General features: G+C 45.6%; 1 protein-coding gene across 1 annotated transcript in view; it reads right to left on the bottom strand.

The window, feature by feature from the left end:
• Window positions 1-3103, bottom strand: part of SLC25A43 (solute carrier family 25 member 43) — a 49067-nt gene extending 45964 nt beyond the window's left edge. The window contains exon 1 of the mRNA XM_024240413.3: window positions 2719-3103. Within this exon, the coding sequence (XP_024096181.1) occupies window positions 2719-2993 (275 nt within the window). The 5' untranslated portion in view covers window positions 2994-3103. The remainder of the gene's footprint in view (window positions 1-2718) is intronic.
• Between the last annotated feature and the right edge of the window lie 10221 nt (window positions 3104-13324).

Here is a 13324-nt window from a genome sequence, read left to right as displayed (position 1 = left end):
AACCTAGCTCCCAATAGACTACTGAGTGGACTCTTGATCGTCGATCCAACTAAGCAGGTATTTCTGCTGTGCAATGGTAGACAGAGACCTGAACTAAGGAGCCAGAAGACTTGGCTTCAAGTTCCAGCTCTTCCATTAATTGTGTTTGTGGACAAGTCACTTAACTACCCCATTCCCTGAACATTCTGGATGTTTATGTTTGGTTCAAACCCATGATCACAGGCCCCCAGCCAACTGTTTTGCAAATTCATGGTCAGAAAGGAGTAGAAATGAATCAGTATAATGATGAATCAAGAGTATCATGTTGATGTAGGAAGGACGGCATCGTGATTAATCAACCACTTTGCTTTCCAACTATGCCTTGCCATTCACCAAAATACTTCCTTTTAGTTTTCAGAAAGAAAATAATCCTGTAGGGGGAAAAAAAATTCCTAGCAAACCCAGCCCAGGTAAGTCTCTGTTCTCGTTCTCCCACACATCTCCTCCTCTCTGCTCCCATGGTCACCTGTTGCCGGTGCCCTCAGCTGCTATGTGGACTAGTGCAACAGGTTCCCAACTGGCCCTGCTGTCTCCACTCTTCCTCCTCTCTAGTCATCTTACTCTGCCACAATGTGACGATCATTTCCATTGAATTGCTTTAATCACAACACGCCTCCCCCCACCCCCCAAAAAAACCTCCCACAGCCACCCTTGGATACCAAGTCAAGTCCAAATCCCTTAATCCAACCCTCTAATATCTCATTCCAACCTGCTTTTCTGGTTGGATTTCCTGTTGTGCTGCTTGCCTTCCCACCTCTGTGCCTTTGCTGACATCAACTGCAGTATCTTTATCTCCATCTCTGCCCAGCAGACTCCCACTCATTCTCCCAATGCCAAACTCAAATTTTTTTCTCCTCTATGAAGTCTTCACATTTTCTCCTCCTCATCGCTCATCAGAAGGGTACATTTCTAGAGCACATTATCCATGACAATCACATGCTACCTTGTGTGTTATGGTCATGGACATATTAGTCTTACTCTTCTATTACTCTGTAAGCTCCTGGGGCACAGGGACTATGCCCCTTCCATCCTGGCATTGTCCTCAGCATCGTGCACACAGTGGGGACTTAATGTAGCCTAACTAAATTAGTGTCAAATGGATGCAGGGAGGCAGCATGATGTAACAGAAAGACTATGAGATTTGGAGTCAGAAGGCCAGGTAGTGGAGCTCAGCTCTGTCACTGACAAGAAGTGTGATCACTCTGAGCCCAATTCTGCATCTGTAAAACAGGCACAATGCTTCCTGTCCTATGGACCTTACAGGGAAGGAGGGCAGGAGCTTTAAAAATCTAATGTGCATATACTAGGTGCTTAGCAGAAGAGCCACAATACTTAAACCAGCCTTTGAAGTTCTGCCCCCCACCCCTCTGGACATATTTTATCCCATCCAAAGGAAGATTTCCACACTACTTTGTAGAGAAGAGGGTGAAGTGGGGGAGAAACTGAGTCATTAAGACTCAGAGGAGAACTGTTTACAGACTGCAGGCCAGATGTTGATGAGGGCAAGCAGGGGTGGGGAGGAAAAAGGGCCTTAACTAAATGTCATGGTCCTACCCACGAGTCCCTCTGCAGAGGAAGAGAAGGGAACTCTATTTCCAGGCAGAGGCAAAATGAGTACTGGTCTAGAGGCCTAGGTGATAAGGATGATTCCGTTCGGCTTGTCAGCTGCCAGGTGAGCCTTCCACCTCTGGCCTCCCAAGTGAGTGACAGTGTCAAGGCAAAATCCTTTGACTATTAGCCGCCCAGACTAAACTATGCGGTCAAGACCGACTCTCCCAAATGTGGGCTGTTTGTCTAATTCAGAGCCAAGGCGATTTCAAAGATGCCACTGTGCCCACTGAATGAGGAACACAGGGACCATCCCCCCAATACAGAAACATCTCTGCTTCCTGAAATGCCATCACTACCAATTCATTCTTTTAGGCTTGGTTTCCAGTTCAAATGCAGGTACCTCTGAGCTCAGTGGAAGCTTTAAGGCTGCATTTACACCTTTAGATCTTTTCCTAAGGAGCAGCTGTTGATGTGGGAGAAGGTGGAAAAGGCCCAAAGAATGAGGCCAGTGGGGTGAAGCAGTAGGCTGAGGGGGCCGTTCTCAGCTTGGGGAGGGGAGGCTGCAGCCTCTGTCGGAGCCTGAAGTCAAGCTTCATTTAAGTTGGGGAGATGTGTGGGCAAAAATCTGCGGCCTTTTCGTATGGATGGATTGGGTCCTTTCCCCACACCAAGCACTTTCTTCTCGGGGCTTGGGTCACACAGACAAAAACACCTTTAAAAGGGTGTCTCTCTTCCTAAGCCAGCCTAAGCAAAAGTTTCCAAATTGGAGGACGGTGGAAATGGTTAGGACTCATCTCTCTGGAGAGCTTTTCATTCCTTTCCTCCAAATCCTTTGCTGCATTCCACCTCCTCGCCCGGTCCAATCCGGAAAGCCTCTCGGGTCAGAGCTGCGGACCACAAAACTGCATCTTGCAGGGCGGTAACCCCAAGAGAACGTGAAAAGCATTGGGGCTGCACTCTGGGGGCCATAGAGGTGGCCCACCGCCCCGAGGGGTCCCCAGGTGATCGACAAGGGGGCCGTCCCTACTCCAGGGCCCCGACTCCAGGCAGCAGGGCGGCGTCTGGCCGCGGCTCCCCCACCCCACCCCCGTCCGGCCTCCCGGTTCCCCGGCCCCGCCCGGCTCTTACTTGCGGTAGGCGGCGAGCTGCACCGCGCTGCAAGGGAAGAGGCGCAGGCACGCCACCGCGTTCCCCTTCCACAGGGCCCGGAGCCCCTCTGCCCGCCACACCCGGTGCCCTGTGGCCCACGGTCCCCGGGCGTGGCCTCGCACGACGCCAACCTGGGCCAGCACGGTGGCGAGCTCCAGGGGCGCGGTGAGGCTGAGGCTGAGCGTCCCCGCCAGCCCAGCGCACAGCAGCCTTTGGCCGCCTGTCAGTCGGCCGTCCCGCCTCCACGTAGCCATCGAGCCCCGACCCGGGCCCGGGAGACCGCGTGGCTCGGGCCTGGGGCTCTCCGGCCACGGGCGGAGGCGGCGGGCCCCAGGCCCCGCCCGGCATGGGGCGGACCCGCGTGAGGGACGGGAAGCGCCGTCCACGCCCTAGCCTGGCCCGAGGCTGGTCGGGGGTGGGGCGCGAGGGCCTGGAGGGTCCGGGGTCCGAGGCCGCGGATATCATGGGCATAGTCTCCCCAGTTGGCAAGGCCCGAGTAGAGACTTTCAGTTGAGAAACAGTTACTGTTCTCTCAAGGCCCAGCCTGCTAGACATCTTGCTTCCTAAATGTTCAGTGCGCCCCCGCCGCCCCTCCCTGCCTCTCCTCTGGTTTGCCCCTTTTCTCCCTTTCACATGCCACTTCTCTGTCTTCCTCTCCTGGCGTTTCCCTCCTCCTCCTCCTCCCTCCAACCTCTTTTTTTTTTTTCCTGCCTAACCAAAAAGCCTTGATGGTTTCCCAGTGCAGAAGGTAAAAAATTCTAACAACCACAGTTGCTATCTCTCAGGCACTTGTCAAGTACTGGGCTTTACGGACGTTCTCATGTAATCCTCAAAACGGCCCTAAGTAGGTATGTCCTCATTGACAGAGGCTGTGTGGGTGTGGGGACTTGAATCTGAACTCTTGAACCTGCGTAAGATTCTTGGCTCTGCAGCTTACCAGCTGTGGGACCTTGGGAAGTCACTCAACCTCTCTGTGTGTCAGTTGCTTTATAAAACAGAGATTATAATTTTTTCCTCCTAGGGGTTGTTGTAAGGATTAATGAACAATGACTGGTATGGGTAAGCAGTTTATATATGTTAGTTCTGATTAGATATTCTTTTACAGGAGAGGAAACCAAGACACAGAGAGGACTTGCTCAGGCTCACACAGCTACCTACAAAGCAGAGACCGGTTTGAAATCTAGGTCGGTTTCCACTAACGGCTACACTATGCGTCTACTAGGACTGCAGAGTTAACTCCAGTAGGGACGTTTTCAGTGGTTCTGTAAGCTAAGAGAACAATAGAGGCAAAGAATGGCTAAGAGAGGCTTGGCCAGAATCCAAGGATTCTTTAATCAGTTCAAAAATTTCAGAATTTCAGAATTTCTTTCTGTCTCTTTTTTTTCTAAAAAAGCCATGTCACTAATAATTACAAGGAAAGGAACTGTCAGCAGTCTGTTGGTGTGAGCAAGATGTTCCGGGTACATAGTTGTTTTTAGGCTTGTATAGTTATTTACATTTACTAACACACAATGCTATAGGAACGTTTTCTAAAAGGCATTGCAGGGTTTCTCCTTTTTTATTTTTCACTGTCAATCTCACTTGAGTATGACATTACAAGGTTTTGACTGTGAGAACTTGTTCGAGTTGCAGAAGCCATACTCTGCTCTCAACAATTGGGGAATGCTTATTTTCATGTTTTGCGAATTCTTCTGTCTTGCTGTAAGCTAATTTGATGGCTGGGGGAAGCTTGAGAAAGATGTATGACTCTGAAGACCGGAGGACCCTGACTTTAAAAGGGCTTGAATTGGAATTTGGGGATTACAATAAGGAAACCTTCGGGTACTGGTACTTCCTAAAGCCCTTTGTTGGATAACGGGACAAGATTCTAAAGCTCTTTCAGGAAGTTCCTGGGTCTGGAACATTTCATGTGATAACCCCATTGTATGGAGATTAGGTCAGCCAAGTTATGCTTTTTTTTTTTTTTTTTTTGAGACAGAGTCTCGCTCTGTCGCCCAGGGTGGAGTGCAGTGGCGTGGTCTTGGCTCACTGTAACCTCTGCCTCCTAGGTTCAAGCGATTCTCCTGCCTCAACCTCCTAAGTAGCTGGGACTACAGGCATGTGCCACCATGCCCAGCTAATTTTTTTGTATTTTCAGTAGAGATGGGGTTCACCATATTGCCCAGGCTGGTCTCGAATTCCTGACCTCAGATGATCCACCTGCCTCGGCCTCCCAAAGTGCTGGAATTACAGGCATGAGCCACTGCGCCTGGCCTATTTTAACCTTGAAAGTAAAATGTATATTTTTCACTACAGGTACACTGAAGCATAAAATGAATAACACCAAACTATATATTGGATGCCTTCTGTCTTTTCATGATCATATGCTAACCAGGTGTTCATATTTTACTCAGCCAGAGTCTCATTCATCTGCTTAGCATTGGGCACCTTATGTATATTCATCCTAAACATAAATAAATCTCCGAGGATATCCTATATTTGGATTGTGACTTGTAGACTCAAGCCAACCTTACTGCCTCTTTTTCACACTTGTTGAAAAGTCTGTGGAGAGCACAGTAGGTTAACAAGCTCCAACTTTGGAAAATGTACATGATGTGAAATCGGGGTGCTATGCTAAAAATAAATGTATGATAACTAAAAAGGAAGAGGCAGTGAGTAAAAAAAAAAAAAATCTTAGAAGTTATATTGCAATATAAGGAGAAAGGTGGCCAGCTGAGAGTTAAGCCATAGGCAGCCTCTTGTTGCCAGTCAGGGCTTGGGAGATGCTAACAGTTTTTTAAATTCTCCAGCTTTCATTTTTCAGTTTATCTTCTCACCAACTGAAATCTCTCAGTACATTACTTTAGTTTAACTTGCTAGTATTTCTTAGAATATAATTTATCTTGTTATATTTATACTAATGTTGATTGATTCCTGCTCTCCTAATTTTCTTTTATTTTTTACTTTTTGGGAAATTTGTAAATTATAAAGTAGTATATACCTGCTGTAACAAGACAAATAGTCCAGAAGCATATTAAACAAAGTTAAGTTCCCCTGCCCATGCCCTGAGGTAACCACAGTTAAGAGCTTGGTGTGTGTGTGAATGTTTTTCCTCATATTTTTTTTTCATGCTCAGACCAATAAATATTTATATGGGGTTGCTTTCTCCTCCTTTCCGCTATTCCCTCCTTCTTACCTTCCTTTTTTCCTTCCTTTGAAACAGAAAAGAAATAATTCCTCTAGAAGAATACCCAAAAAACTGATAATCAGGTTATCTTTGGGGAAGGAAACCAGGAGACTTGGTAACAGAGGTGGAAGGGAGATTGAGTTTTGACTGTGTGCCCTTTTATTTTCTTTTATTATTTATTCATTTATTTAGTTAGTTAGTTTTGAGACAGAGTCTCGCTCTGTTGCCCAGGCTGGAGTACAGTGGCATGATCTTAGCTCACTGCAACCTCTGCCTCCTAGGTTCAAGCGATTCTCATGCCTCCCCAGTAGCTGGGACTACAGGCACCCACCACCTCACCCATCTAATTTTTTTTTTTTTTTTTTTTTGAGACGGAGTCTTTCTCTGTCACCCAGGCTGGAGTGCAGTGGCGCGATCTTGGCTCACTGCAAGCTCTGCATCCTGGGTTCACGCCATTCTCCTGCCTCAGCCTCCAGGGTAGCTGGAACTACAGACGCCCGCCACTGCGCCCGGCTAATTTTTTTGCATTTTTAGTAGAGACGGGGTTTCACCGTGTTAGCCAGGATGGTCTCGATCTCCTGACCTCGTGATCCACCCGCCTCGGCTTCCCAAAGTGCTGGGATTACAGGCATGAGCCACCGCGCCCGGCCCTAATTTTTGTATTTTTAGTAGAGACAGGAATTTCACCATGTTGCCCAGGCTGGTCTCAAACTGCTGACCTCAAGTGATCTACCCCCTTTGGCCTCCCAAGGTGCCAGGATTACAGGCGTGAGCCACTGCACCCAACCCTGTGTGCCTTTTTATACTGTTTGCCTTTTTCTCCTGTTTTTGTTTTTTTTTTTTTTGCCGTGGCCATGTATTATCAATTTAAAAAATTCTCTTCTCCATCAATTTTCTCTGAAGGTGCAGTGTTTTCTGTGACATTGCCTTGCCATTGGTGAGATTTTTTTTCCTTTTAATGACACATCTTTATTTCCTTGGCAACTTTTTTTTTTTTTTAGATGGAGTCTCACTCTGTTGTGCAGGCTGGAGTGCAGTGGCGCGATCTCGGTTTACTGCAACCTCTGCCTCCTGAGTTCCAGCGATTCTCCTGCCTCAGCCTCCTGAGTAGCTGGGGTTACAGGTGCCCGCCACTACACCTGGCAAATGGCTAATTTTTGTATTTTTAGTAGAGATGGGTTTTCATCATGTTGGCCAGGCTGGTCTTGAACTCCTGACCTCAGGTGATCCACCCGCCTTGGCCTTCCAAAGTGCTGGCATGAGCCGCTGCACCTGGCTGGCAACTTTTTTTTTTTTTTTTTAAATGTTAAATAACTCTTGATGAAGATCTGAAAGAAAGAAACAAGATACAACCTTCCTTCTATTTACATGGTACTTGCGATCCTGGAAAATGCCATGTACAAAAATACTGTGCAAAAAATGTTTTGTCTTTAGGAGTAAAGCAAAGTTAAGTTCTTGAGACAGATAATTGTAAATAGGTTTTCCACCTACATGAATGTCTGATGGGATCTTTGAGAGCCATGAAGGATGCAAGACTGTCTTGCACATTGCAGATGTGCAGCTTCCCTGGCCTTTCTCCAGGAAATGCCAGCGGAATACCCCGATCACTGTAGTACTCTTCCCAGCAAATTTCCAAAATGCTTCCTAGGAGGTGGTGCTATTCTTGTTGAGAACCACTGCTCTAGCTGCTTCCTCTGATTGGAATGTTCTTTCCCCAGTTTGCAGAGTTGATTTCTTTTTGTCATTCAGAGCTCAACTTAAATGTTACCTCCTTGGCTGGGCGCGGTGGCTCACGCCTGTAATCCCAGCACTTTGGGAGGCCGAGGTGGGCAGATCACGAGGTCAAGAGATCGAGACCATCCTGGCTAACATGGTGAAACCCCGCCTCTACTAAAAATACAAAAAATTAGCAGGGCATGGTGGCGGGCGCCTGTAGTCCCAGCAACATGGGAGGCTGAGGCAGGAGAATGGCATGAACCTGGGAGGCGGAGCTTGCAGTGAGCCGAGATCATGCCACTGCACTCCAGCCTGGCTGACAGAGCAAGACTCCGTCACAAAAAAAAAAAAAAAAAAAAAAAAAAATGTTACCTCCTCTCAGAGGGCTTTGCCTGACTGCCCAATCTACAGGGCCCTCATTCACTCTACCATGTTGCCCCATTTCAATTCTCTGTATAGCATTTATCCCTGTCTGCTGTTTTTCTTTCCTGTCATTTTATTGTCTGTTTCCACCTACCAGAATGTAAGATCCATGAGGGAAGGGATCTTGTCTCTTGTTCACAGCAGTGTCCTTGTTACCTGCAATGGTGGCTGGCACATTAGTGCCCAGCAATCATTAGTTAGATGAAAGGAAGGAAGGAGGGAAGGAAGGAAGGAAGGAAGGAAGAGAAGGAAATCTCTTCTTCAGTTGTACAAGTTGCAAAAGATTGGCAGAACATGATGTCTTCATGAAATGGCTTAAGTTAAATATGATAAATACCAAAATATTAGCTAAATTCACAAGATCAATAGACTCATCAATTTGCAGCAAATAATATCAACCTCCTCAGAAGTTGGATATTTGCTATTTTAAGTTTCCAGCCACATCTGTAATTTTAAAAAGAACTGTGATATTTGACAAATACACTTGCTTTGTTCCCAGTCATCATTTTCACTATGTCTTTGGCAGCAGTTTTGGTAAGTGTGTGAACAATGAATTCAGTAGGTCTAACCTTTGCAATTCAGTACAACCTTATAAAATGTGGTTTCCACAGCTTTTGCCTTTGGCCTGTTGTGTTTAGCTTTAGGTGATGATGAAATGTGCATCCATTCTGCTTCAAAATTTTTGATGACATTTGAAGCAGGAAGATTTTGTATCAAAATGTATGAGCCTTTTCATTTATTCACTCACTCATTCACTCATTTATTCACTTATTCATTCCGCAAATGTTTATTGAATACTTACTCTATATCAGGAACTGTTCAAGGGATACATATGTCACATAATGGAGTTTAATTTTCTCTCATTACCAGGTGATATGGTTTGGTTGTGTTCCCACCCAAATCTCATCTTGAAATGTAACTCCCACAGTTCCCTCATGTTGTGGGAGGAACCCACTAGAAGGTAATTCAATCATGGGGGTGGCTCTTTCCTGTGCTGTTCTTGTGATAGTGGATAAGTCTCACGAGATCTGGTGGTTTTAAAAATGGGAGTTTCCCTGCACAAGCTCTCTCTTTGCCTGCTGCCATCCATGTAAGAAGTGACTTGCTCCTCCTTGCCTTCTGACATGATCATGAGGCCTCCCAGCCACATGGAATTGTAAGTCCACTAAACCACTTTCTTTTCTAAGTTGCCCAGTCTCAGGTATGTCTTTATCAGCAGTGTGAAAATGGACCAATACAGCAGGTCATGGTAATCCAAATTTCAGTTATTTTTCATGGGAGTTGCATGATACTTTTAGTTTCTTTGCTGCTGTTTTGTTTTTGTTTTTGTTTTTGTTTTCAGAGACAGGGTCTTGCTCTGTCACCCAGGCGGGAGTGCAGTGGCATGATCATAACTCACTGCAACCTCCAACTCCTGGGTTTAAGTGATACCCCCACCTCAGCCTCTGTAGTAGCTAGGGCTACAGGCATATACCACCACGCCCAGCTAATTTTCAAAATTTTTTCGTAGAGATGAGGTCTCACTATGTTGCCCAGGCTGGTCTTGAATTCCTGGGCTCAAGCAATCCTCCTCCTGCCTTGGCCTCCCAAAATGTTGGGATTACAGGCATGAGTCACTGTGCCTGGCACTGCTGGTATTTTTTTTTTTTTTAGACAGAGTTTCGCTCTTGTTGCCCAGGCTGGAGTGCAGTGGTGCGATCTTGACTCACTGCAACCTCTGCCTCCTGGGTTCAAGCTATTCTCCTGCCTCAGCCTCCTGAGTAGCTGGGATTACAGGCATGCACCACCACACCTGGATAATTTTGTTTTTTTAGTGAGACAGGGTTTCTCCATGTTGGTCAGGCTGGTCTCAAACTCCTGACCTCAGGTGATCTGCCCGCCTCAGCCTCCCAAAGTGCTGGGATTACAGGTGTGAGCCACCGTGCCTGGCCAGTATATTTTTTTTATACCAAGTTTGGTCCAAGTGTTGGAGTGATATGTCTCTAATAACTATCTGAAGACCTACAATTAAAGTCATAACATTTTTACCACAAATTCCACCACTATACTTTTTGTAATTGATATGCAGCATAATCACATCATGTTTTGGTGTAGAGTCCTAGGAATTTGAGCACATGTATAGACTGGTGTGACCACTACCACAATAAGGATCCAGAGCTGTTCCCAACTTCTCATGTGCTGCCCTTTTGTAGTCAAGGCCTCCCCAGCCCCCACCTGGGCAACCACAGATTTGTTCTCTATCTCTATCGTGTTGCCTTCTGAGAATGTCATATAAATGGAAGCATATAGCATGTAACCTTTTGAGACTGGCTTCTTCCACTCAGCACAATACCTTTGAGATTTATCCATGTTGTGTTCATCAATAGTTTCTTCCTTTTGATTGCTGGGTAGTATTCCATAGTACGGATGTACCACAATTTGTTTATCCATTGTTTTAGTTTGTGCTGCTACAACAAAATACCTGAGACTGGGTTATTTATTTATTTATTTATTTATTTATTTATTTTGAGACAGAGTCTTGCTCTGTCGCCCATGCTGGAGTGCAGTGGCGCTATCTCGGCTCACTGCAACCCCCACCTCCCAGGTTCAAGCAATTCTCCTTCCTCAGCCTCCTGAGTAGCTGAGATTACAGGCACCCGCCACCATGCCCAGCTAATTTTTTTGTATTTTTAGTAGAGACGGGGTTTCAACATGTTAGTCAGGCTGGTCTCGAACCCCTGACCTCGTGATCCACCCGCCTCAGCCTCCCAAAGTGCTGGGATTATAGACATGAGCCACCGTGCCTGGCCGAGACTAGGTAATTTAGAAAGAACAAAAATTTATTTCTTACAGATCTGGAGGCTGGAAAGTCCATAACCAAGGTGCTGGCATCTGGTATGGTGAGTCCTTCTTGCTGCACCACCCCATGGCAAAAGGTGGAATAGCAAACTAACCAAATGCTACATGAAGCCTCTTTTATAAGGGCCTTAGTCCCTTTAATGAAGGAGAAGCCCTAATGGCTTAATCACCTGTTAAAGGCACCACCTCTTGATGCCATCACATTGGCAACACCTTTATTTTGGAGGGGACACATTCCAATGATAGCATCCCTTCATCCGTTGATGGTCTGATTCTGGTTTTTGGCTATTATGAATAATGCTGCTGTGAACATTCATGTACAGATGTTTGTATGAAAATACTTCCTTTTATTTACTACCTAAAAGGTAGCATTCTATAGACATATCTTTGGCACTTTGCTTTTTCACTGTAACTTTATTTTAGAAGTCACTCCACTTCAGTTTGTAGAGACTTTTCTCACTTTTTTTTTTTTACAGCCACATAGTATTCTATTGTATGGATGTACCATAGCTTATTCAACTATAAACCTATGTATGGACATTTATATTATTTCCAATATTTTGCAATTATAAGCAATCTTGTGATGAATGACCTTGTGCATATGTATCTTTGGATCGTTAGGGGTTTATCTTCACCTACTGTGACATTTAAAAATCCTATTTATAGGCTGGTCATGGTGACTCAGCCTATGATCCCAGCACTTTGGGAGGCCAAAGCGGGAGGATCACTTGAGGCCAGGAATTTGAGACCAGCCTGGGCCACATAGTGAGATGTCGTCTTTACAAAAAATTTTAAAAATTAGCTGAGTGTGGTGGTGTGCACCAGTATTCCTAGCTATTGTGGAGGCTGAGGTGGGAGACTCCCTTGATCCCAGGAGTTCGAGGCCCTAGTGAGCTATGCTCTCCAACCTGAGTGACAGAGCAAGACCTCATCTCTAAAAAATAAAAATAAAATAAAATCCCATTTGTAATCACTGACCCACGGTGAGTTTAACAGAAAACAAAACAGAAAGAATGAAGCACAGGCCCAACTTCTAATAAAAACAATACACACTTTTACCTATTTCCTGTTCTAAAGAGTTGTCAACTTTTATAAACCATGTGCTGGTGTACCAATGAAAAAAATGCATTGAAGTATATGAACCTTCAAGATACAAGGCCCCATCTTGCTGCTTTGGGTTGTGAAGTATGTCCCAAAATGGCAGTAGTTATTTGCAATGGGCAGATCAAGGAAACATGAGGTGTGCACGCTGGGTTATTGGCCACGTGAATGTTGAAATCACTAAGAATGACAGGGGAAGTTGGGACAAAGAGGACAGAGAAACTGTGAGTACAGAACTAAATTCTTCACAAATGAGGGTAGTGACTGGGAAGGTGATAGAAGACTGCCACCAGGAATGGGAGAGGATGATACAAGTGGATAGCATGAGCCAAGGAAGAGCTAGAGATTTCTCAGGAGGGAGGAGGAACAAAGATCAGAAAGTGGTCTTGGGGAGCGAGGAGAGCTCGAGCTCCACCTCCTGGCACTCCCTGAGGCATTAAGCTGTAGGGGGGATGAGAAAATAAACAGCTCACACTTGAAAGGGGTCAGCAGGCAGCCAAGGTTTCAATTACAGCAGGGATGGGGGAAGAATATCTTGAGAGATTTGAGGCTTTGGGATTTAACCCATCATAGACTTGGAGTGCTAACCTTGACTTAAATCTCTCTCAACCTAACCTGCTGATAAGGTCCAGCTGTTGGAGTGTGAAGTGTTCTTTTACTTCTAGGTCAGTTGGTATTGGCAGCATCAATGAAAGGGGGTTGCAGTGAGCCAGTAGTCTTTTGCTATTGGGGCACTGGTGTTATCAGTAGAAGGTCTTGACTGCAAGCTGTCCAGATTCTTGAAGTTTTGAACAAATAATTGGACAAAATGCACAGCAAAGCAAGGAAAGAATGAAGCAACGAAAGAATGAAAGCAGGGATTTATTGAAAATGAAAGTGCACTCCACTGTGTGGGAGCAGCAGAGCAGCGGCTCAAGATCCCCGGATACAGAATTTTCTTGGGTCCAAATAACCCCTAGAGAGTTCCCATTGGCCACTTGGTGTTCACCGCATGTAAATGAATTGGTGGCCCACAATAAGAGGCTGAAGTGAAGTTACAAAGGTCACACTCCTATGCAAACATCTGATTGGTGCAACCAATCAGAGGCTAAAGTGAAGTTACAAAGTTACACTCCTTTGCAAAGTTACACTCCTTTGCTTTTTGCAACCAATGAGAGGTACTTTCAATTTTCCATCTGCCATCCAGAAAAGGTGGGGGTTTGGAAAGGGAGTAGTCTCTGGTCCTTTTGTTACTTAGGTGTGGAAAGTTAGGGTTTTCCTTTCAATTTAGTTCTAGGAAGTCAGCGTGAAATGGCCTTAGGGTCCTTAACTCCAGTCCCTATTCTCCTGCCTCACTGGGAG

The sequence above is a fragment of the Pongo abelii genome, chromosome X, assembly GCF_028885655.2.
Source record: "Pongo abelii isolate AG06213 chromosome X, NHGRI_mPonAbe1-v2.0_pri, whole genome shotgun sequence".
NCBI classification, from domain to species: Eukaryota; Metazoa; Chordata; class Mammalia; order Primates; family Hominidae; genus Pongo; species Pongo abelii.
The sequence above is the reverse complement of the archived record's forward strand: the minus strand, read 5'-3'. Positions and strand labels throughout refer to the sequence as shown.